This window comes from Mesoplodon mirus (assembly GCF_964341445.2).
Source record: "Mesoplodon mirus genome assembly, chromosome: X".
NCBI classification, from domain to species: Eukaryota; Metazoa; Chordata; class Mammalia; order Artiodactyla; family Ziphiidae; genus Mesoplodon; species Mesoplodon mirus.
The window spans coordinates 24,185,099-24,209,813 of NC_138981.1; the positions used below are offsets into that span (position 1 = coordinate 24,185,099).

The 24,715-nt window shown below is 42.0% G+C and overlaps 1 protein-coding gene across 1 annotated transcript; it reads left to right on the top strand.

Moving 5' to 3' along the window:
• Positions 1-23,035: 23,035 nt before the first annotated feature.
• LOC309796943 (melanoma-associated antigen B4-like) lies at positions 23,036-24,079 on the top strand (the record flags this gene model as incomplete). The annotated part of the gene is made up of 1 exon (XM_082610343.1): positions 23,036-24,079. The coding sequence occupies one exon, from the start codon at positions 23,036-23,038 to the stop codon at positions 24,077-24,079; it is 1,044 nt and encodes a 347-aa protein (XP_082466469.1).
• Between the last annotated feature and the right edge of the window lie 636 nt (positions 24,080-24,715).

Consider the following 24,715-nt stretch of genomic DNA (forward strand, 5'->3'; position numbering starts at 1 on the left):
CAGGAAAGACACAGAAAAGTGCAAACTTGATTCAAGTGGGCAGAGTGTTCAGACTGAAATTTTTTACAAATATTGCTGAACTTCTGTTCCAAAGACGCCATACCAATTTACAGTCTTTCAGATTCACGTGTGTGAATGCCTTACATTCTCATGGGCATTTTATTTCATCAGTCTTTTAAATTTTGGCCGAACTTTCAGATGAAAGATACTGTCTCGTTTTTTATTCCCTTATTTTCAAATAGGTTGAGTATAAAATTAAACTTTTACCCATATGGAGCTGGATTTCTGCATCAATGTCTTGAGTACCAGGATTCTTCTAGGCATACTTTACATTCTGAAATATCAACAAGACATCCCTCCTTTACTTTGAAAAGCAAGGACTTGATGAGTATGATCAGTTGTTGGGCAAGAGAACCAGGGAGGACACCCTTAGCTAGTGAAGCTCTGAGATCACAGCAATTGCCAGAGTTCATGAGAGAGACCACATGAAAAACCTCATCTAGAGAGCCCATGGTAGGCTGGCAGTCAGCATTCCGGATTTAGAGTTCAGCATAAGGTAGAGAAGGGACTATACGGAGAGAAGGTGGAGAATCTGGGTAGAGGGTCCAAGATAACTTCTGATAGTAAGCTTGGGAAATCTCTGAATTACCACGAGCAGCTAGAAGTTGAGAGGTCTGGGTGGGCAGATCTACTGGATGAAAGGACTAGAGGCACGCCAAACACCTCACCTACCTTAGAATCCTCTGTGCCTACCATCAGGCAGAGAGTATAGGTAGCTTTTCTGTGTCACCCAGTGATGCTAAATGCTGGGAGAGCTACGTCTCTTGGCTATTCTGGTGGTTCACTGCATCCCTGCCAGTGTTCCTGGCTGGGAGCTGTGTTGATGGCTGCTGGGGTCTGGTATTTTTACCCTGTGTACAGTGCCTCCTCTACTGAGTTTGGGGCAGTATGAGTGGGCAGGTTTGGGAAGTGATGACAGTTGAGACAGGCCAGGAAAACCAGTGAGTAGTGGAAGGGGACCTAAAACTGCAGAGAGGGAGAAATTGAGGGGAGATGTCCTGAGGCTAGTTACCTCAGTGATTCTGCAGATAAAGGGCTGAGTGTGGACATGTCTGAAAAAGATAATCTAGATGACATCCCCAGCTCATGGTTCCTGAGTTGTGTTTTTTTTTTTTTTTTAATTCTTTTCAGTTCTATTTCTTCTCAATAACTGTGTAAAATAGCTATACCTATTTCTTGATTTAACAAGGTGACATTGTGATTTATTTATTTTAAATGTTCAGAACAAATTTTAACTTTTTATACATAAAAATTTCATTCAAACCTGACCACACTAAATGTTGGCAAACTTCATGAACAATAAACAGGAAACATAAACACAAATGAATAATAAACATAGAAACATATTAAACATGAAAAAATAGCGTTATTTTTTACCTATCAAAAACTAGAAAAATTAAAAAGCTAATTGTAATTATGTTACAGTATACCCATGTATCCATATGACTGTTCTATTTTTGTGGTATCTTTGTCTAGTTTTGGTATCTGGGTGATGGTGGCCTCATAGAATGAGTTTGGGAGTGTTCCTTCCTCTGCAATTTTTTGGAATAGTTTCAGAAGGATAGGTGTTAGCTCATCTCTAAATGTTTGATAGAATTCACCTGTGAAGCCATCTGGTCCTGGACTATTGTTTGCTGGAAAATGTTTAATCACAGTTTAAATTTCAGTACTTATGATTGGTCTGTTCATATTTTCTATTTCTTCCTGGTTCAGTCTTGGTAGATTGTACCTTTCTAAGAATTTGTCCATTTCTTCTAGGTTGTCCATTTTATTGGCATATAGTGCTTGTAGTAATCTCTCATGATCCTTTGTATTTCTGTGGTGTCCATTTTAACTTCTCCTTTTTCACTTCTAATTTTATTGATTTGAGCCCTCTCCCTTTTTTTTTCTTGATGAGTCCGGCTAAAGGTTTATCAATTTTGTTTGTCTTTTCAAAGAACCAGCTTTTGGTTTCATTAGTCTTTTCTATTGTTTTCTTCATCTCTATATCATTTATTTCTGCTCTGATCTTTATGAGTTCTTTCCTTCTACTAATTTTGGGTTTTGTTTGTTTTTCTTTCTCTAGTTGCTTTAGGTGTAAGGTTAGGTTCTTTATTTGAGATTTTTCTTGTTCCCTGAGGTAAGACTGTATTGCTATAAACTTCCCTCTTAGAATAGCTTCTGCTGCATCCCATAGGTTTTTGATTGTCATGTTTTCATTTTCACTTGTCTCTAGGTATTTTTTTAATTTCCTCTTTGATTTCTTCAGTGATCCATTGACTGTTTAGTCACGTATTGTTTAGCCTCCACATGTTTGTGCTTTTTACAGTTTTTTTTTTTATTGCGGTTGATTTCTAATCTCATAGCATTCTGGTCAGAAAAGATGCTTCATATGATTTCAATTTTCTTAAATTTACTGAGGCTTGCTTCATGGCCCAGCAAGTGATCTATCCTGGAGAATGTTCCATGTGCACTTTAGAAGAATATGTATGTATTCTGCTACTTTTGGATGGAATGTTCTATAAATATCAATTAAGTCCATCTGGTCTAATGTGTCATTTAAGGCCTGTGTTTCCTTATTGATTTTCTGTCTGGATGACCTGTCCATTGACATAAGTGGGGTGTTAAAGTCCCCCACTATTACTGTGTTTCTGTCCATTTCTCCTTTTATGGCTGCACATCTGAAACCTCTTTAGAGGTGAGCATTGGCCTTTATTATTATTTTTAATAGAACACAGTGTATGGGCTAGAAATAGAATAATGAATATCACAGTAAATCACACATAGGCTAGTATTTTTCAAGAAACTTTTGAGATTGGGTATATTTATGCATATATACATGTACACACATATACACTCATATATACTTATACTCACACACACACACAACTGGTAGCTGTTTCTGTGTAAGCACCCACGCAGAGACTTTCTAACCAAGAAGGTGACTTTGTTGGTGTACTTTCTTTTGATCAGTTGTAAAATGAATGCCCATTACAAAGGCAAACATGCTTAAAAAGGTCAACAAAGAATACAGGGACCACTTCCTTGTGATCTTCTGGAAAGCCTCTGAACACACGGAGCTGGTCTCCTGCCTTAACTTGGAGGAAATGGAATCTACCAAGCACTTCTATGGCCTTGTCAGGAAACTGCATGTCACTAATGATGGGAGTCTGAATGGTGGCAGGGGTTGCCCAAGACCAGTCTTCTGATGACTCTCCTTGGCACATCTTCATGAAAGGCAACTGCCCTGTTAAGAAGGAGATCTAGGAATTCTTGACTATAATGGGGGTGTAGCCTGGGAGGAAACACTTCATCTAGGAGAGCCCAGGAAGCTTATCACTAAAGATTTGTGCAGGAAAAGTAACTGAAGTGCCAGCAGTAGCCAACAGAGATCCTCCACGCTATGAATTCCTGTGAGGTCCAAGAGCCCATGCTGAAAGCAGCAAGACGAACATCCTGCAGGTTTGGGCAAGGTCACTTAGACTATACACAGTTCCTTCCCACACCAATATGAGGAAGCTTTTAGAAATGAGGAAGAGAGAGCCTGAGCAAGTTGTAGCAAGGGTTAGCACTACTGCCATGGACAGCACATGTCCCAGGGTCATGTCCAGTTTCTTCTCCTACCCACAATGAGTCTGAACTGCTTTCTTTAATTTGTGGTTGAAGAGAGCAGACAATGTTCCAACTAGTGGAGAACCGGTACTGGGCTGGAGGAAACACAACATATCATTTTGTCTTTCTGTTTTATGTGGTATCTTGGAGATTTCCCTTCCTTCTTTCCTTCTTTTTTTAAATAATTTTTTCACTCTTTCTCAATTTCATTCATTCTTTCTAATTAATTTCTAAATGTGTCTTTTAATAGAAGATTTAAATAGCTTCAGAATATAAGTTTATTAATCAAATCTTTGGTTATATACTTATTGCTATGTATCAGGTTTAAGAGCAGGAGCTATGTAATTTGGAAAACAAATTGGTCAATCTTCCATCTTATTTTATGATATAGAACAGGATATCATGGCATTGAGTAGCTGTTTCTTTGGAAATATGCAAGAACTCAGTAGTAAAATTGTTGGGTTTAAGAAATAGGTAACGTGAAGATGGTTGACTCATGGCTTTCCTAATACACTCAGTCCAGCATTTTGTAAAATTAAAAGATGCATACATGAATTTACTTAACTAATCCAAGAATGTAGGAGAAATTAAAACTTACATTAGGACGTTCATTGACTCATTTATTCTCTAAACATTAACTGAACATGCGCTCTTTGGAAAACACCCTGATATTCTTGGGGATGTTAGGGATTTTGTGTCTAGAAGCAGTCAGAAGTTATATCATGTTAGCCCAATTAAAAAGGAGTGAAGGGGTGGGAGCCCAGGTGACAGCTGTTAGGTGTAAAAGCCCTGAGGCAAATCCATTTGGACATTTGGGAAACTGCAGTTTTTCAGTGGAAAGGAAGTGTTAAGCTTAGCTATACGGTGGGTGAGGTAAGGATATGGGAGACCCTCAGATAGTATGTCTCAAAGTTGAGAGACTAAAGCCTAAAATGTAAAATGGCTCTTAGCAGTGACTCTGGAATCCTGGATAAATTAGAAAGAAACTTTCCACTGGCGGAGGCAAGGTAGGTGTTTCAAGTACGCGTCCCAGTGCCTTTGATCACAGCCTGCAAAGTAACTGTTTTACATTCTCAACTACAAACACATGCTATCTTCCATAAAAAAGGAAGGATGACTCACAAGATGGAGGTGATAACCAGGGGAATTTTTCCCAGGCTTTGAAATCTAATCAAGGAACTGAAACATGTGTCCATCGGTATTTCAGAACTGCTACTGTCCAGTGACTCTTATACTTCCCATTTTCTTGTTTCTAAACAGGAATGTCTATAGGTGTTACCCTACTGCTATCTCTCCATTGTACATTGGATTTGTTAGGACAGATGACTTGTCTCTTTATCTTATATGCCCATAAATAGAGATTTATTGTGCCCAGCTGGTTTGCTTAATGAACTTCCCCCCAAGAGCCTCATCATCTGCAGTTGGACCTGATTTAGAGGATGAGACTTGGATTTTAAGTTGATTTTGTAATGAGGCAAGACTTCTGGGGATCTTGGGTGAGGGTGAATGAATTCTGTATAAGGTGGGGACTTGAAATATTGAGGCCTGGAGGGTAAACTGTGGCAGACAGAACCTCATGGGGCCCCCGTGATCCCCACCTCCTGGTGGTCATGCCTTTGTGTATTCATTGTAGGTAGGGCCTGTGACTTGCTTCTAACCAACATATTATGACAAAGGTGATGAGATGTCGCCCCTGTGATGACATTATATGTGTTTTGGAAATGATTAGAAACAAACCATCCTGCTGACTCAAAAATGCCCCTCTGCAAGCTATGTGTAAAATATAAAACAAATCTAGACTATTAAGGAGAGATCTTTCTTGAAAAAGGATTATTACAAGGGTAGAAAGGGACTTCTGAAACAGGGCGAGGGCACCTATTGCAATAGAGAAAAGCTGTGACCATAAGATCTGCAAGGATCTCAAGCATTGGGCAAAAAGGGATTCTCTTTTGTAGACAGGAGTAAACAATGCTAGAAAGAACTGGGTGTGGGGAAAGGGGATGAAGGGGTAGTGTGATTGGATACTAAATCAGAGAATGTTTTACCCCGAGGACAGCTGATTCTCAAGAGGGGTTGTATGCTGGCTCTGGTGAGAGGAGGCCAAAATTCAGGGGCCTGGAGGAAGAAAAGAAGCTTAACCAAGGTTTGGCTAACAAGCATTTTGTTTCAACTGATCATTTATGAGACAAAAAGTGGTATTTTTGAGGATCTGTATCTGGCCTTGTCATAGGTAAACAAAGGAAAATCCATGAGTCTTATTTAAATTATATGGGGAAGAATGGTTCTTTGAGGTAAGCTATTTCCTGGAACACAAAGTGGGGGGGAATCTCGTAACCTACACTGTTCTCCAGAATCACAGGGCTCAGGGAAAATGCAATGTTATCATACAGGAAAGAAAATAAGTTTATCATTAAATAAGCATTAAACTGTGATATGATGTGCATCACAGGCAAGCAAGTAAAGAGATAGCAAAGTCAACAAGAAATCTCACCCTTTTATACAGCCAAGCAGATACAATCCATGTTCTCAAGATAAAAGATAGCTTAGTCCTCAAGTAAGAGGACTTGGTATCACCATTTGTCAGACACAATTCTTCCTAAATGCACATGGCAATTGGGGTGGCCCTCTGTGTTAGACTTTACCCAGAGGAAAACATTCCTGGGTTATAAAACTGGCAACAATATTTAAAAGAGAAAGGTTTTATATTTACAAGTTTTCTAAAGTAAATGCTCTAAAAAAAAAGGAAGTCGCATTCCTTTTTTTGGACACCAAAAGAATTAAAAGTTCTTAATTTTTTATTTGTATTTATCTTTACAGTACCCTCCCTTTGTTGCTGCAAAATAGTTAACACTACTGTTTTCAAATTTATTTCCACTGCCATTTCTACCTTTCTCTGGGCAAATTACAGCCATCTAAATAATCAACAAGTCTGTGGTAAATTACAAAGCAATGCAAGTACAGAAATAAAGTAGGATGGGTTGAAAAATTCAGTACATTATTTGCCTCGGGGAGAAAACCTTTAAATATATCAGACCAATGGCGAATGGTTAAAGCAAATTCTTGATCAGCAATGTGCGAAAGTCCTTCATCGTACATTAATTTTACAAACTGTTGTGATGCTTTACTGCTCAAACTTCCAAATGAGTAACTATTTGAGTATTATTTAGTAGTTCCTTATAAAATATTATAGTACCCAATCCAAGCCTAAGGGAGAGCGTAACTCTAGAGTCTGACCATCTAAAATTTTAACTAGGAGTTTTTCTTACAAGGGCCAATAAATTTCTCCTGAGTTTCCCTTAATTACATAAGTAACATAACATTTACATGATGACTTAAAGTTCTTTCAATAAGTGCTCCATCTCACCAAATAATTTTTCCCAGATGTGAAACACAAAGACATTTGGCCATTATCTAGTATCAATATCTTATTACAAGGCACCTGTTGAAGGGTAGCGTGTGAACTTGCAGTGTTTAATGTACATGGCTCTAATTGTTTTAAGCCTCGAGGACAAACCGAAACTCTTTTTTGGCATCGGTCCAAATCAGTAATTCTATTATTAGAGCAGTCAATTAAACCTCCACAAATAATGACCTTGTTTATCTCTATATATTGGGACTGGAGAGGACCTGCATCCCAAGGTGAATGGAGTGACACTAGACCTGTCCTCTGAAGTCTCTATCTGTAAATAACAGATTTGTTTGTCTATTAGTTAGATGCTTTGCTTTTTTATACCATCTTTCTGTCTCTTTTGGGATAGTCATAGTCCCAATACCTAATTGTTGCCTTAAATATGAATAGTCCTGTAATTTTGAACAAGTGATTACACAATATCTTGGAGTGAGTGTCTCTGAGAGCTTTGTGGGATTGTTGTCGTTCCAGCATGAAACAGTCCAAGCAGTATATTTCCATATTTTAACAAGAAACCTGTTTTTTCTTCCTAGTAAAACATGATTCTTAAAGTATTTGATAGCCACTACTGTGAACAGGACAGCAAGGTGGTCTGTGAGAATAGTAAGTTTGCTAGAACGCCTCCTTTCAGTTGAATTAAGTATCAACTTCAGTTACTCTAGAAAACTTAAGTTTCAAATCCTCTAGGGAATCACAGTCCTAGTCCTTCTGTGGTGCTGGCTTCAAATGGGAAGTATGAATCTGAGTTTATCCTTTTTAGATTCCAGATATAAGTGATATAATACAGTATTTGCCTTCCTCTCACTTATTCTACTTAACGTAGTGTCCCCAACGTCCATCCAAGTTGTTGCAAATGATAGAATTTCCTTCATTCTCATGGCTGAATAATATTCCATTGTATATATATACCACATCTTCTTTATCTATTCATCCGTGATGGACACTTAGGTTGTTTCTATATCGTGGCTATTGTGAATAATGCTGCAATAAACACAGGAGTGCAGACATCTTTTCAATACCCTGTTTTCATTTCCTTTAGATATATATCCAGACGTGGGATTGCTGTATGATATGGTAGTTCTATTTTATTAGAAAACAACAAGAGTAGCCAAAGCAATCTTGAGAAAGAAGAACAAAGCCAGAGGCATTACACTTCTGAATTTCTAACTATAATACAAAGCTGTAGTAATCAAGACAGTATGGTATTGGCATAAGAACAGACACACAGACCAATGGAACAGAATCAAGAGCCCTGAAATAAACCCCCACATATATGATTAACTAACATCTGACAAGGGTGCCAAGAATACCCAATGGGGGAAAGGAATGTCTCTGCAAAAAAAGGTGTTGGGAAAACTGGATAACTACATGCAGAGGAATGAGGGTGGACCCCTATTTTATACCACTCACGAAAATGAACTCAAAATGGAGTAAGAACTTAAATTTAAATCCTGAAACCGTAAAACTCCTGGAAGCAAACAGGGTTCCTTGACATTGATCTACGCAGTGATTTCCTGGATATGACAGCAAAGCACAAGCAACAAAAGCAAAAATGAATGAGTCTGCCATGTTTGAAGAGCACAGTTTACAGCTCTATCAGCAAAATTATTACCTTTAGAAACTTCATCCTTCTGCCCTGTGTGAGTTCTACCATGAATTACTGATATCTGAGCGGGCAGTTGTAAAGCCTTTAACAAATCAGCTATAACTTTTCCATGAGAAAATTTAGTTCTTATCGAAGTAAAAAATCCCCTGTTTTTCCAAAGTTACCCTGTGGCATGGCAGAACCAAACATTGATTAGTAGCATATGTATCCATTTTAAGTCTAGGACCAAGAATTGTAGCTCTAGGAACTGTTATTATCTCGTCTGCTTCTGCAGACCTAACTCTGGACAAAACATGGGCTTCCAAGATTTCATTTCACCACCCCACAGGAAGCCTTAAGTCAGCCACTTTTATCTCAAGTACATGACCCAGCAGTAAACATGATCAAATCTGCATTCTAAACAGAAATGTCAAATAAATCATGCCAGGTTTTTCAAAATGTAGACTCCAAAGTTGTGGGGAGAGAGAGGCCGTAGCCAATTTCAATTATTCAAAAGCCTCTTCAGACTCTAGGGACAAAAACCAGAGGATCTAGAGAACAACGTGCCACTGCTGTGCCAGAAGTTATGACTGCCCTGTAAAAACCTAGAATCCACTGTCTACAATATCCTACTAGGTCCCTAATTATCTAAGATAATTTTTTATTTGCAAAATTGGCTGGCTCCTCGATTGTAACACTTTGCCACTTCCAGCTGACAACAGATGTTGTATTTTCCCTCAGTTTGGTAATACTGCACTTTGCCTAGGGCGGCCTTATGGCCCTGTGAAGAGAGGAATTGTAACAAAGTTTCAGCTTTGCACTGCTCTTTAGTTTCTGAATCTACCAGCAAATCATCTACATATTGCATGATTGTCCCTCTACTAGCGGCACAAATTTCTCTACATTTTCCTGTAAATGACTAGAGAAAACAGTAGCAGAGTCCCCAGAGCTCTGAGGAATCCTTTGCCATCAATACTGTACTCTTTTGTAAGCAAACACAAACAAGAATATAGATTTGTGTGCTAGAGGAACAGAGAGGGAGAAAAAAAAATCAGAATGCAGACCAACTACAGAGAAAAAAACACTACAGATATTGGTACTGAAGTCACAAGTGAGAACAGTTGGAGGCTTACGGACTATAGGGGTTAATGGAACAACAGATTTACTTACTTCTCTAAGATCTTGTACAAAATGATGTAGTGGTCGAAGATCTTCATAAAATATACCTTCCTTCTTTACTCTAAGTATGGGAGTATTACAGGGCAAGTACTGTTTTCATTTTTTATCATCTCCCTTTTTCTCTAATTCTTTTATAACCAATTTTATTCCTTACAAGTGAGCTCTCAACAAAGGATACTGTTTTATGCATAGCCATGACATCCCTTTGGTGAGCTATTTTTATTGGTTCTAGATCTCAAATTAAACCAGTATCGTTATTCCCTAGGGCCCAAAGTGATACATAGATCTGTTTTAGCTTGGGGTGCTTTTCCAGCATGGTATGACACTGCCACTTTCTGCCATACCCCATTTCATTCAGAAGGCACAATGAACCCCATCAGGTGCTTTTCTCCCCCTATGGTACTCCACAGACACTCTGTCCAGTGTATAGAATGTGGTAACCTTTCATTTCCAAGGCATGTCTCTCTCCAGTGGGTTTACAGGAGGATCAAGAGAAAGTAAGAAAGGATTTCCCTTAGTCATAGGCCCTATCTGTATGGGAACCAGGGATGAAAAGGGACAAGAAGAAGGCTGACCCAAAACACCAGAAACCTGTATTGATCTACCACCAAATAAAAAGCAAAAAATCCCTGAGGAAGTTTCAGAATAAGTGGCACCAGTATCACCAATTCTCACCCCCAAGATTCCAATATCTGTCCATTTTTAGCCATTTTGCCAATTATTCCCTAGTCTTCCTGGGCTTTCCTGATTCCCTGCTTCCTGCAACTTCTGCATTCGGAATATCTCTTTACAGTTCCTTTTCCAATGTCCCGGCTTCTTGTAAGAATGACATACAGTCTCCCTTCTTTACTCCCTTCACAAGTTGTCCAGAGTAGGGGTTATTCCTCTACCAAATAGTTTTAACTAAGCAGCTAACACAACAATTTTTCATTTTTTCTCTCCTTCTTTGTCTTTCTTTCGATTGTCAGAAAACAACAGAGCTGCTGCGGAGATCTGAGTAACAATCTGTCCTTGTCATCCTGCCTCCTTCTGCCTAACCTGAATGTGGATAGTCATCAAGAGAGCCCAGACAAGTGTGCTTAGGGCCAAGGAGTGATTTGCATCTGCCTTTGGCCCTGAGCCAATAAATTTTGAGACCGCCTTAGCAAACAGCCAACTGAAATCAGTTGGGGGGACTCACTGGTTTTCTGGTTACACCTCTGAAACTTCTCTCAGCTCACCTTTAGCAGAAAGGCTTCAAGCATGGCTATTAGCAACCCTTCTTGCAGGTCTTTACTGCCCTTGGTTCTTCCACACTTGTGGCGGGGGCGGGGGGGCAGTGGCTTCCTTTGGCCACCATATACCTTGATGCGGTAGTTTTCTGGACCCTGACATGCTTGTTCCATCAAACTCGCCAAGCCAGCTAGTTGTAAAATTCCACACAGCAGCCACTGCACATCCCCACGTGTGGGGCTGTGAACTGAAAACACACTGCAAAGTATTTCTAGGGTACAGTGGAAAAAAAGCCTTTAAATGAGTCACATCAGCTCGTTGGAAAGGCAAGCGCATTACCTTGGAGGCCTGGGCAGCTCCTCAACGCTGTCATCGGCATTGCTGGTGATCCGAATAGGAAGAGCTTGTTGTTCTCATACTGAAATAAGAAAAAGGTAAATTATATGGTCTTTTGGCTAATCTGCCCATATTGACCTTTATCAGCTTAACATCTTTTTTTGTTTGCTTTGTTTCAAGTGCCTAGTGGAATTACTCTCCATCCTGTTGCCTTCATATGGGGACAGAATCTTTTATCCACATTCTCAATTATTCCATGATCATGCTGCTTTATCATTTCTGCTTTCCTTCCTACCTACCTGGTGTGGGGATGATATGGGAATCTTGTAGGTGAACCTGGGCATGAAGACATGAAGTGGACTCAGGCTAGGGCATTAGGTACAAAAACCTGTGTCCTCAAACAGGGCAGGTAATTCATTAGCAGTTACCAAACTTATGCCTTAGTCCCTCTGTGCAGGGAAATCACTAATGAAGGGAGCCACACATCCAAAAGATCACTGCCTCCTCCTCTCCAGAAACTGATTTGAGTTAGGGAAAGATAAAGAGAAGCAGGGGAGGGACTTCCCTGGTGGTCCGGTGGTTAAGAATCCACCTGCCAATGCAGGGGACACAGGTTAAACCCCTGATTGGAGAACTAAGATCCCACATGTCACTAAGATCCCATGCGCTGCCACTACTGAGCCCGCGTGCTCTGGAGCCTGTGCGCCACAACTAGAGAAAAGCCCACAGGCTGCAACTAGAGAAGCCCACGCACCACAACGAAGATCCCGTGAACTGCAACGAAAGATCCTGCATGCTGCAACTAAGACCTGTCGCAGCCAAATAATAAAGAGAGAAAGAGAAAGAGAGAGAGAGAGAGAGAGAGAGAGAGAGAGAGAGAGAAGCAGGGGAGCAGAGAGAGTTCGGACATCAGGGAAAGGAGGAGGGTTCTGTGACAGAGACAGTGCCTATAATTCTCTAATTTCCTCTTCCATTTTTCTCAGGTTTTCTTTCCTCCTGGCTACCCAACTTATATTTAATTTTCCTGTAGGAATGATATTAATCCCATAAATACTAATAATTCATTTGGTTGAGATGAGGCCCTTCTGAGAACCTCTGAAAACATGTTACTTTATCCAAATTAAAGGAAGCATCCTCAGGCCACCGCAAGACTGGATTCTTACAGGTATACCATCTCTAATGTGATAGAGCTAGTACCTAGTAAAGAGAAAGAAGTGGCTTCCCATATTTTTCCATCAGCAAAGCTGATGGTGATCCTGATGGGCTTTTAGAGCCCATATTTCCATGCATATATTTTATAGTAAAATCTTGAATTTGATGAGGTTGGTTCTTCTGACAAATGATCCAAAAGGGCACAGAGCTAGAAGGAAGACTTTATCATTTAAATCTCTTACCTGACTGTTGTGTGTCTACAGAACTTCTGCTGATTCACTTGATTCAGGAACTTACAGAAGTCTGGTCCTCATTGCCAGATTTCTTGGGGTAATTTATTAGAAACAGACTCTTCTGCCAACTAACAAATGCCTTTCTGCAAAATATAGGAAAGAAAGGAAACAGTTTTATTATTTAATAAGAATTAAACCAGAATGTGACACTCATCACAGGCAACCTGCTAAAAAGATTGTGAAGACAGAAAGATAGCTCACCCTTTTATACCACCAAACAAATACAACCCATTACACCCATGTTCTCAAGATAAGGATAACTGTTCCTCAAGTAAGAGGACCTGACAGCTCCATGGATTACACATACTTCATCCTAAATTCATCTGGTAGTTGGGGCTGCCCTCTTTGTTAGATAATTGACTTTATCCAAAGGAAAAATAAACTTATACCTTTGTGAAAGGAGGCAGTTTTTTACAACTTGGAGACAGGTCAAAGTTAAACTCTTATGGAGTCTAGGAGATGGGGTGCTAACTTCCTTGATATTTATATTTCAAAGAGGTGGCTCCCAGTTACTTGAGAAAAACATTCCTGGGTTGTAAAACTGGCGAGAGGCGTATTTAGCTTTTAAAAGATTTACATAGATCTCAAAGAGGCAGAGAAAGAATTTACAAGTTTTTTAAAGTAAATGCTCTAAAAAATGGGGGAGGGGGGGGAGTTTCGTTTCTTTTTTGCCCTGGGAGAAATAAAATTTTCTTATTTTATTTTTATTGAGGTATAATTGACAGATAACATTTTATTAGTTTCAGGTGTACAACATAATGATTTAACATTTCTACTTCTTCCTTATTTTAAATTTGTATTTGCCCTCATGTATGTCAAAGGGGAGATGGTACTTCCCTGATTATGGACATTATATAAGACTCCATTTTGCTAGCAGAAATGCTCTTGCTATGCTGGTGACCTTGAAGAAAAGATCTGTCATGTTGGACAGGTCTTTGGGGACCTATGGAAATGGCCAGGATGGAATGAGCCACGTGTCATGGAATTGCAGGCTGTGTTTAGGAACTGAGGCTGGCCTCTAACCAACAGCCAGCAACAACAACAAACCCAACATTTCTTAGCACCGTTGCCAACAAAGTGAGTCAACTGGGATTTTTCTCTAGTTGAGCCTTTAGATAAGAACATAGCTCAACTGACATGTTGACTGCAGCTAGGTGAGACTCTAAAGCAGAGACCACAGTTGAGTTCTACCTGGACTTCTTACACGTAGAAACTGTGAGATAATAAATTTGTGTTCATTTATCCTGTTAAATTGGCACTAATTTGCTATGTAGCAGCAGGAGAAAATGGATACAAGAATACTCCACTATACTGACCTAGCTATTAACCCTTTCTTTTGGCCTTTCTTCATTCCTTACATACCAACTTTCCAAGCCTAAAGTGGTTACCTGGTAACAGTTAGAAAAAGGTTCATGAAACATTTGAGTGAGCAGGAGTTGTTCACTCCTGTCAGAGTTGAGGGTAGCTGGAAGGAAGTATGTGGAGCTGAAGTGAAGGTAGGCCTTATTCTGGGCTGAGATGTACCTATGAGATAACCAGGTTAGTCCCCGTCCTCCTCCAGTTCCCCTCAGCTTATGACCCTGTGGATTTATTTCTGGGTGACCTATTCCACATTTCGGGATTGACTGTCAGCCTAAAGTCTTTCCCACTGGAGCTCCAAATACCATTCCGATGATGGAAAGTCCTCTTTTACACATTTCCAGGGCACAACCTGCCCTGAGTGGTGTTACTTCACTTGCTAGAGGAGCAGGCTCTCACAATGAGATTGTGCAAAGCTGCCTGCCCGTTGTGGAATCAGGGTCACTCTCTGCTTCCCAACCTCTCTCCACTCAGAGTAGCCCTGACAACAACAAGGGAAAGAAATGTCTCCCTTGTACCATTAACTACGCTAAACCCCAGGGTAAGCCTCTACAAAAGAGTCTCCCTGATAAAGAGCAGAATCTGCAGGATACCTCTACGTGGGCAAAAGAAAAAAAAAAAAAAAAGGGGGAGCGGGGGAGAGGCCCTGGCTCCCAATTTCCTCACCCCACAGCAGGAGCACTCATTCTGGTGGAGAAGAAGGTGAGACACTGCCCCCATCACAGGTGGACAAGCTGGAACTGCCTCTAAGTCACTAATGTCTTCTTGGTTCTCTTCAGTGTGTCTATAATCAGCACTATATTCCTTGGTCACTATGTCTATAACACTATTATCCAGGTTATGCTTCCTCAAAGTCTAGTGATTGACAGGTCAGTGGAGAGACTGGTGTAGAGGTAGATGGAATGAACAGATCATTGGCCCAGGTAGCTTCCTCCCAAGCCTCTGCTAAATCCCCATGCACTTTTCTTTGAAAGTGAAAGCCCGAGATGGTATCCAGGCCAACTAAGCGGGGGACAAGGGGACTGAAGGAGCTGCCATTTCTCAGAAGGAGCTGACGTTTTTTCTTCTTCTTCAGCTAACATCATTCCCAGTCCTTCTGTTACTCAGTTGACTGATGTCCCCTTTTCCTTTCAGCCCTTTCCTTCCAGATGCACTAGTTGAACAATGCTGATATCTCTCTAGTTGATAGAAAATACAAAGTTTTTTTGCTCTCCTCAACTGGATGTAACTTTGAAAATTACCATAATATATATAAAAGAAGGTTTTTAGTAGCCCCCAAAATTGAATTTTGTGGCTAGTGTGAGGGAGTGTTCCAGTTGCATTATTTTCCAATTTGGATATACAGTTGTTCCATTATCACACCTTAGTAAAAAGAGTGTTCTTTCTCTGCTTCTCTGCAATGGCAGTTTTAATAATCAAAGGTCCATGTATAAGTGGGTGTTTTAGGACATTCTATTCAGTTCTACTGGTCTATTTGCTTATATCAGCACTTATAACACCAATTTTTAATTACTGTAGTGTTTTTTAAAAAAGTAATTCTTAACACCTAGTAGAGTAAGTCCTCATATTTGTTTTCTTTATCAAGAGCATACTGACTCTTCTTGGCCATTTGCAAAGAAATTTAAAGTTTAGAATAAGCCAGCAAGTTTCACATACAAAACCTCTTGAGTTTCTCTTGGGAGGACTGGGTATTACCATACACGACAGATTAAAATTGGGGAGAATTAACATGTTTACAATATTGAATGCTCCTCTCCATGAATATATGATAATTCCCTATTTAAGTTTCTGTTAACTTCTCTATTAATAGCTGTATATTTAAAATTTTTTATTATATATATTTTTATATGAGGCATGTGTATTTTATTTAGTAATTTACAAGTTATATTTTGTTTAATTTCATGGTCACGTTTGTTGCTGCAGAAACAAAACGCATGTTTACATATTGACTTTATACCCACCAACTTTTAAAAATAACTGTATTGGGCTTCCCTGGTGGTGCAGTGGTTGAGAGTCCGCCTGCCGATGCAGGGGACACGGGTTCGTGCCCCGGTCCAGGAAGATCCCACATGCCGCGGAGCGGCTGGGCCCGTGAGCCATGGCCGCTGAGCCTGCGCGTCCGGAGCCTGTGCTCCGCAACGGGAGAGGCCACGACAGTGAGAGGCCCGCGTACCGCAAAAAAAAAAAAAAAAAAAAAAAAAAACTATTGATTTCATAGGCTGTTTTTATTTATTGTTCATGTTTTCATAGATATCCTTTACTTTCAAAGATATCCTTTGCCTGGTAGCATAATTTCTTTCATCATGAATGAATAAGTTTTATAAAACACTATTCTGTATCAATTTACATATGATTTTTCTCTCATTTAATCTGTCCACAAGGTATGCCAGCCGTGGATTTATTCTACCTCAGCTCGATTCCTCACTCTTCTGCTCTGCTCTTTAGTATAAAATGTCTCTCATTTCTCATGCTCTGTGCTCTCCAACACCTGGATGCCAGCTCAGTTAAACCAAGGAGTGACAACTGCAGAGTAGAGCCCAGGAGGATCCAAGTGCCCAGAATCCTTCACCTTCTTCCTCTCTGAAGCAGGTGGTTTCCCTTCGATGGCCACATTATCTCCGTGGCTCCAACTTACCTCAGTAACAATACTTTTTCTCTTTGTTCCTCTAGCCTAGAGGCGGGAATGCCTTTTTAAGTTGCGAAGTATTGTTTTGCTCAATTCTCCCCAGTTGGTTTCTCGAGTAACCAATCTCCTACACTAAATTCTCCAAATTGTATAGAGTGATTTCTGTTTCCTGGATAACAGGGGACCAATTACAGATGACCAATTTTATTGATTTATTTTTTTCATGTGAAAGCCTCCTTTCAGTCCTAAGAAAAACTTAACTCTGTCACACATGTGTGTATACACACACACACACATATATATTCAAAAACTCTTAACAGTATAATGGAGGGATTTATTCAACTTTTAAAAATTTCGAGCACTACACATAAAGCTCTACAGTATAACCTGTGAGAAATAGTCCAAGTGGTACTCAAATATTATAGCCTTAAATACATTTACCAGAAAAAAAAATTTTAAACATTCAAATGATTCAAGAGCTATAGAAACAATAGCACATTACATTCAAATAATGAGAAGGTAGGAAATAATGAAGATAAATGCAGAAACGATGAATTAGAAGGTAGTAAAGCCAACTAATGAAAGCCAGCTCTTTGAAAATATTTCTATAATACTTTCTGTAGTTCTTATCAGTTACAAAAGAAAGAAGCATAAATGAGTGATATTAGTTCAATAAAATTCTATAAGATATACCTACAGAAGAGATTTAAAGGCTATAATGGAACACTATAAATACTTTTACCCTTACAACAGGATAACAAATGGTGGGTAAGGAAAAAATTCTACCTAGAGAATTTTTTAGCTAATAATCACAAAGGAATGCTAGCGTTACCATTCTGCAGCCCCTAATGGGTTAATGGCTGAGGGTGATGAACCTCAATGGCTGGCAACATCACCACAAAGGAGATAACAGACATCATGTATCTCCTAATGGAAATGCACGTGTCATCTTTCGAGTAATGTTACCAACAAATAAACCTTCATCTTCAAGTGTCTCTCTATTATTATCGAGGACTGTTGATGTTGAGTATCAGGTATATTGGGTTCATTATTCTATTCTCTGTGCCGTTGTATGTTTGAGTATTTCAATAACATGATTTTATTATAAATAGCATGCCTCTAAATTTAAAAATCCAACTGACATGGAAGATTTTTTTAGCAAAATATAAATGACTGAATAGGTCCATAAAGAAACAAAAAACTTAATCTAACAATAAAAACTAAAACTGTAGTTAAAACCCATGGAACCCTCAAAATGTTCCTGGAAGCTTCTTATACCAAATGAAGGAGGAATCAATCAAAATTGTATGTAAACTCTTCCAAACCATACAAAAGATAGGAAATGACTCAACCACTCTAATGGGGTAGCGCTCCTTGATACAAAGACGAGGTAAGGATACGCTGAAAAAAGAACATGAATCAAGCTCACTCATATACAGACAAGTCTTAAATAACTTCATAGCACATGCAATGTAGTGGTGAATTAATAAGAAAAAACAGGCTGTGTCAAAGGAATGCAAAGAAGAAATCACATTAGAAAACATGAATCAGAATTCACTATACCAACAGATGAGGGAGAAAAAGCATGTGATCATGTTGTGCAGGGGTAAAGAAAAAGCTTGGATAAAAATTCAACATAAATTAATGGTAATAACTTGTAGCAAACTTATAAGAATGGAATTCCCATATCATAGTCATCAGCAAATATACATAAATGTGAAATATTAGAAGCATTCCCGATAAAGTCTGGAAAAACACACAGATGTATGGTACCACAAACCTGCATGTGAATGTATAGCAGGACACAGCCAAGAACAAGAATAATAAAATAAATATATGAATAATGAAAAGAAACAATAATAGTACCAATATGATTTTATAATTAAAATACCTAAAGTAATAGGCAAACATAATATTCAAATGTATAAGGAACATCAAAAACCTAGTATATTGAAAATCACTACAGCAAAATCAGAAACCTGGTCACACAAAATCGATAGCTAATTAGAACACGTAAAGGACAATCCCATTCACAACAGCAACAATATCTAAAATGTACCTAAAATGAAACCTTACAAAACTGTACAAGATCTTTATGAAGACAACAATAAAAATTTACTGATAGAGTTAGAAAACAAAATGTCCCAAATAGAGCAGTATAATGTTGATTCAGGGGGACAGAATATTGTAAAGAGGTCAATGCTCCTTAACTTTTACAGTTTTAGTGCTGTACCTGTAGCTTCCAAGATGACAACCAAACTCCAGGTGCGGTCTCCTGTGCCCCAAATCAACCCTGGAAAAACTAAAGAAGGAACAAACAAAAGGATATCAACATTAACAGTAAAACAACAACAAGAAACCCCTGAGGGTACTAAGTCTGTACTCAACAAGTGCTTGTGTGAGGGCAGTTGAGATAGGTCTAGGGAAGACAGGATCATTTGAAGCAAAGGTTTTAAAGTTTAGCCCTCGTTTCTCCCAGTGTGCCCTGGGTGGATGAATTTCCACTGCCTCACTGAACTTGAGGGAACTTGAGGCAGCTCCTCAGAGCCCACATGCCAGGACTATTGGGTTATGCCAGGACTATGGGATAATATCAGAACAGAACCAAAATTGGGTTGGTTGAGGTAATATGAGTCCAGAGATTGTCCTAATAACCACCTGAAACTTCTTCTGTTGGTGAAGACAGGGCTTTTGTTAATGGTCATCTTAATAGACTATAAGGCATGAATGGAAATAAAATAGTGAGAACACTTGAGATCTCTTCTTTCAGCAAATTGCAAGTGTATAATACATTATAATTAACAGGAGTCACCATGCTGTACAGTAAGTTTCCAGAACTTATTCATCTTATAACTGAAAGTTGTACCCTTTGATCAGTATCTCTGCTTCTCTCTAACCCACCAGGTTCTGGTAATCACGATTCTACTCTCTGTTACTAGGAGTTCAACTTTTGACTTTTTAGATACCACACATAAGTTAGATCACGTGATATTTGTCTTCCTGTGTCTGGCTTATTTTACTTAGCATAATGTCCTCCTAGGTTCATCCATGTTGTTCAAAATGATGGGATTTCTCACCACACACACAAAAATGGTTAACTATGGGAGGAGATACGATAAATACTTTCCTTCTGGCAATCATTTCACAATGTACCCATATAGCCAAACATCACATTAGACAAAATATACATAAAAAGCAATTTTATTTGTCAAAATATAAAGAAAATATTGAAATACAATAGCAAGTATCACAGTAATTTCACATAACAAAAAAATTCATTCCAGAAAATTTGATTAATGACACTGATATCATGCAAGAGAGGCCCCAGGGCTAAAGTTAGGAAAGGGAAGAAACCAGTTAGAATGCGCATCATCAGAAAATCTACAAACAACAAATGCTGCAGAGGGTGTGGAGAAAACGGAACCCTCTTGCCCTGTTGGTGGGAGTGTAAACTGATACAGCCACTATGGAGAACAGTATGGAGTTTCCTTAAAAAACTAAACATGGAATGACCATATGACCCAGGAATCCCACTCCTGGGCATACACCCAGAGAAAACCATAATTCAAAAAGACACATGCACCCCAATATTCATTGCAGCACTATTTACAAGAGCCAGGTCATGGAAGCAACCTAAATGCCCATCGACAGACGAATGGATAAAGAAGATGTGGTACATATATATATATAATGGAATCTTACTCAGCCATAAAGAGGAATGAAATTGAGTCATTTGTAAACACATGGATGGATCTAGAGTCTGTCATACAGACTGAAGTCAGAAAGAGAAAAACAAATACCGTATATGAACGCATATATATGGAACCTAGAAAAATGGTACAGATGAACCAGTCTGCAGGGCACAAATAAAGACACAGATGTAGAGAAAAAACGTATGGACACCAAGGGGGGAAATGCTGAGGGGTGGAGTGGTGGTCGAATAAATTGAGAGATTTTGATTGAAATATATACACCAACATGGATAAAATGGATAACTACTAAGAACCTACTGCATAAAAAAAAAATTAAATAAAATTCCAAAAAAAAAAAAGGAAGAATTCCAAGACTCATAGAACTCAATGCAACTTCCCTAACCCAAGACACTGAAACGCACAGAATTCTCACCTCCTACAACCATTTCCAAGAAGCAGTCTCAGGGAGTTGATGTCTTTGATGTGAGGCCTTGGCCTCAGGTCAGCAGACGGGAGGTAGCCCAGCACCTACAGGGAGTCAAGAGAAGACACTGAGGGAGGACTGAGAGCACCATCCACCATAGAAGAGGGGGCCCCAAAGAGCCCTCACTGTCAGTCTCGGGGGACCCAGGCATGGCTGTGAGGCTCAGGCCCCCAGATACTTCCAGCTGGGGGTGCCGACAGAAATGAGAGCCAAGGTGTGACGCCTGCTGACTCAGCTCAGCAGAGGGAAAAGTCCCAGGACCTGCCAAGAGTCAACGAAAGGCCCTCGTGCCAGGCCTGCAGGAAGCTCCCGCGGAACCACCCGAACCTCCTGTCCCACCCGGCCCCGCCCCGTCCCGCCCCGTCCCGCCCCGTCCCGCCCCACCCCTGCTGTGCTCCTGGAGCCCAGATGCGCATGACCGGATGTGACGTCCTCCTACACACGCGGTGGGGGCGACGCCATTGTTGAGAGCTGCCGTCCGGCGAGGGTGAGCCACGGGAGGAATCCCACGTCTCTTCAGCTGTCAAAGTGTGAGGTAACCCCAGTTAGAAGTGCGGGGATGCCCCCGACATCCCCAATCCCCTTTCCCTCCGAAAAGAGGCGGCCACACAGGCCCCACCCACCCCGCCCCTGCTCTCGGCCCGAGAGGCTCGGGCCTGGCCGTTAGGCCCAAAGTCCATCCGCTTCCCCCGCGGGGTCTCGGGCAAGGAAGGCCTCGCTCTGAGGCTGGTGGACCCTGGCTCACCTCAGTTGAGGGAGCGTCCCAGGCCCTGTGGAGTGAAGGATGGGACCCCTGTGGGGACCGAGGAGCTCCACACCCCAAAATGGCGGCCACGCAGACCCCGCCGCTGACGTCGGCCTGGGAGCCTCCGGGCAGGTCTAAAGACTGAGAGACTCCCTCAGTGCGAACGCGGACGGACGGACAGACGCGGGAGACCCAGGGAGGACGGGGCCTTGTTCTGAGGGGCTGGCCGCAGGTCAGCAGAGGGAGGATTTCCAGGGCACGGGAGGAGTCAGGGTGAGGACCGTCCTCCCCGTCGCAAGGGCACCTCAGAACCCCTCCCCTGTTGTCAGCCGCTTCCTTCTGGCCACACGCGGAGAAGGGAGGGCTGCTGTCTGAGAGGGGAGGTGCAGGCCAGCAGAAGGCGCGTCCCTAAGCACTGCCAAGAGTCAGCCCAAGCCCTTGAGTGAGGGCCAGTGGGGCCGCCAGCCACAGGGCCTCGACCTGTCTGCCGCACGCTGCAGGCTTGGTAAAACTCTGCCACGTGCGGCCGCCTGGTCACCCTCACTGGCTCCTAGTGAGACTCAGGGAGGTGCCGGCACTGGTGCGAGCAGATGGCCCTCGGGGCAAGAGAGGAGCTCCAGGCTGCACCGGCCGTCCAGGGAGGACCCCGAGTGAGGACTAAGGGAGTCACCCACCCCGAAGAGAAGGGACCAGAGAGAACATGGCCTGTCCCCTCCTGTCAACCCTTAAACTCCCAAGAAAGGACTGTCAGGCCGAGCCTGCCCGTAATTTCCTCTGCCAGGTCCAAGGGAGGTTAGAGCTTTGTTCTGGAGGGGCAGCCACGAGGCAGCAGAAGGGAGGGTCCCAGGGCCCTTCGGTGGTGGGCTGAACGCTCCCTCCTTTCCCCCTCCTGGGTGTCACGGAAGATGGTGGTGTCAACTTCAGAGCAGCAGAGGGCATGGGGTGGGGGGGGTGGGGGAGTCTTGCCAACAACTGTCATCCTGACTCTGAATGGGAACCGCGGGGACCTACCTCCCCTGCCAGCCCCCACTGTCACCCCCGTACCGCCCAGGCAGGGCTGGCTGGCTGTGCCCCAAGGCTCACTCGACCGTCCTCCACAGGGCTCTCAGGGGACAGGCTGAGCAGGAGAACAGGAGCCCTGTGGGTCCTCGGGCAGTGCCCTCAAGGACCCTGCAGAGGCGGCCTTGGTTAAAGCCAGGGAGGACTCTCCCCGCTGAAGGTGCTCACAGCATCTCCTTGTCCCTCCCCCAGGTGCCCTCGTTGCCTGCCTTCCTGCCCACGCTCCCGCCTGCTGGCCCTGACCCGTGTCATCATGCCTCGAGGCCGGAAGAGCAAGCGCCGTGCCCAGGAGAAACGCCGCCAGGCCCGGGGGGAGACTCAGAGGCTCAAGGGTGCCCAGGCCACTGAGGCGGCGGCGGTGGCAGAGATAGAAGAGTCGCCCTCCTCCCCCGCTTCTGTTTCTCGGGGTACTCCCCCGAGCTCCCCTGCTGCTGGCACTCGCCAGGAGCCTCAGGGAGCCCCAGCCACGAGCTCTCGTGCTGCAGGGGTTTCATGCCCAGGATCTGAAGAGGGTGCCCAGAGCCAAGACGAGAAAAGTACAAGTACCGCCCAGGCAGCACCTTCCATTCACAGCACTTACAGCGATCCTCTGACCAGGGACATCCGCAAGTTGGTGCAGTTCCTGCTGGAGAAGTACGTGACGAAGGAGCCCATCCGGAAGGCTACACTGCGGAAGATTGTCAACAAGAGGTACAAGAAGCACTTCCCTGCGATCCTCAGGAGAGCCTCTGAGCGCATGGAGCTGGTCTTTTGCCTTGATCTGAAGGAAGTCGACCCCAGCCGTCACTCCTACGCCCTCATCAGCAAGCTGGGCCTCCCCAGTGAGGGAAATCCGAGTGAGGAGTCGGGGCTGCCCACGTCCGGTTTCCTGATGACCCTCCTGGGCAAGATCTTCACGAATGGCAACCGGGCCACCGAGGAGGAGATCTGGAAATTCCTCAATGAGTTGGGTTTGTATGCTGTGAAGAGCCACTTGATCTTTGGGGAGCCCAGGAGGCTTATCAAAAATTTCGTGCGGCAGAAGTACCTGACGTACCGCAAGGTGCCCAACAGCGATCCTCTGTGCTATGAGTTCCTGTGGGGCCCGAGAGCCCAAGCTGAAACCAGCAAGATGGAAGTGCTGGAGTTTATGGCCAAGATGAATGATACCGTCCCCAGGGCCTTCCCAGATCTCTATGAGGAGGCTGTGAAAGATGAGGTAGAGAGAACAGGGGTGAGAGCCACGGCCAGGGCTGCAGCTGTTGCTGAGGGCAGGGCACCTTCCAGGGCCAAGGCCTGCAGCTCCTCCCACATGTAGGGAGGGAGGCTGCGGGCAGACTGCTCACTTTGTTTTGGAAGAGAGCAGTCAGGCTCCTAAATAGTGCAGAGTAGTAGGGGTGGAGGGAACAAAGTATAGATCTCATTTATCTTCCTGTTTTACACTAGTAACTTCTATATATTATTGATTGATTGATTTAGGTTTTTTCAAATGTTTTTTTCTTGTAATAGTGTGTTTTCTTAAGAATACGAATACGTGAATGACATTACTTGCATACTTATTGCTGTTTAAACAGTTCTAAAGTTACAGTTTTGGTATATATAAAAGAAATTCACGAACCATCTATATTTTCTTTATGATCCAGAAGTAGAAAACATGGCAGTGCAATAGAGATTTTCATGGAAATGTGAAAGGCGACCACAGAAAATATTTAGAAACAAAAAATGGAGAAAACAGAGTAAAAGGTAGTTAATTCGTAGTTTGCCTTGTTTCTTTGAAACTTTCTTTTGGTAGAAATAAAAGATACTTTGACTGATTAGCTCATTTGTGAGTATTTGTTTCTTTTGTCCTAGTGCACTGCATATTCTCTGCCACCTACTGGATTAAAAATAAACTCTGATGGGAGGGTGGTATTTTGGGGGTTCATAATCATATCATAACTGCCACTCATCAAAA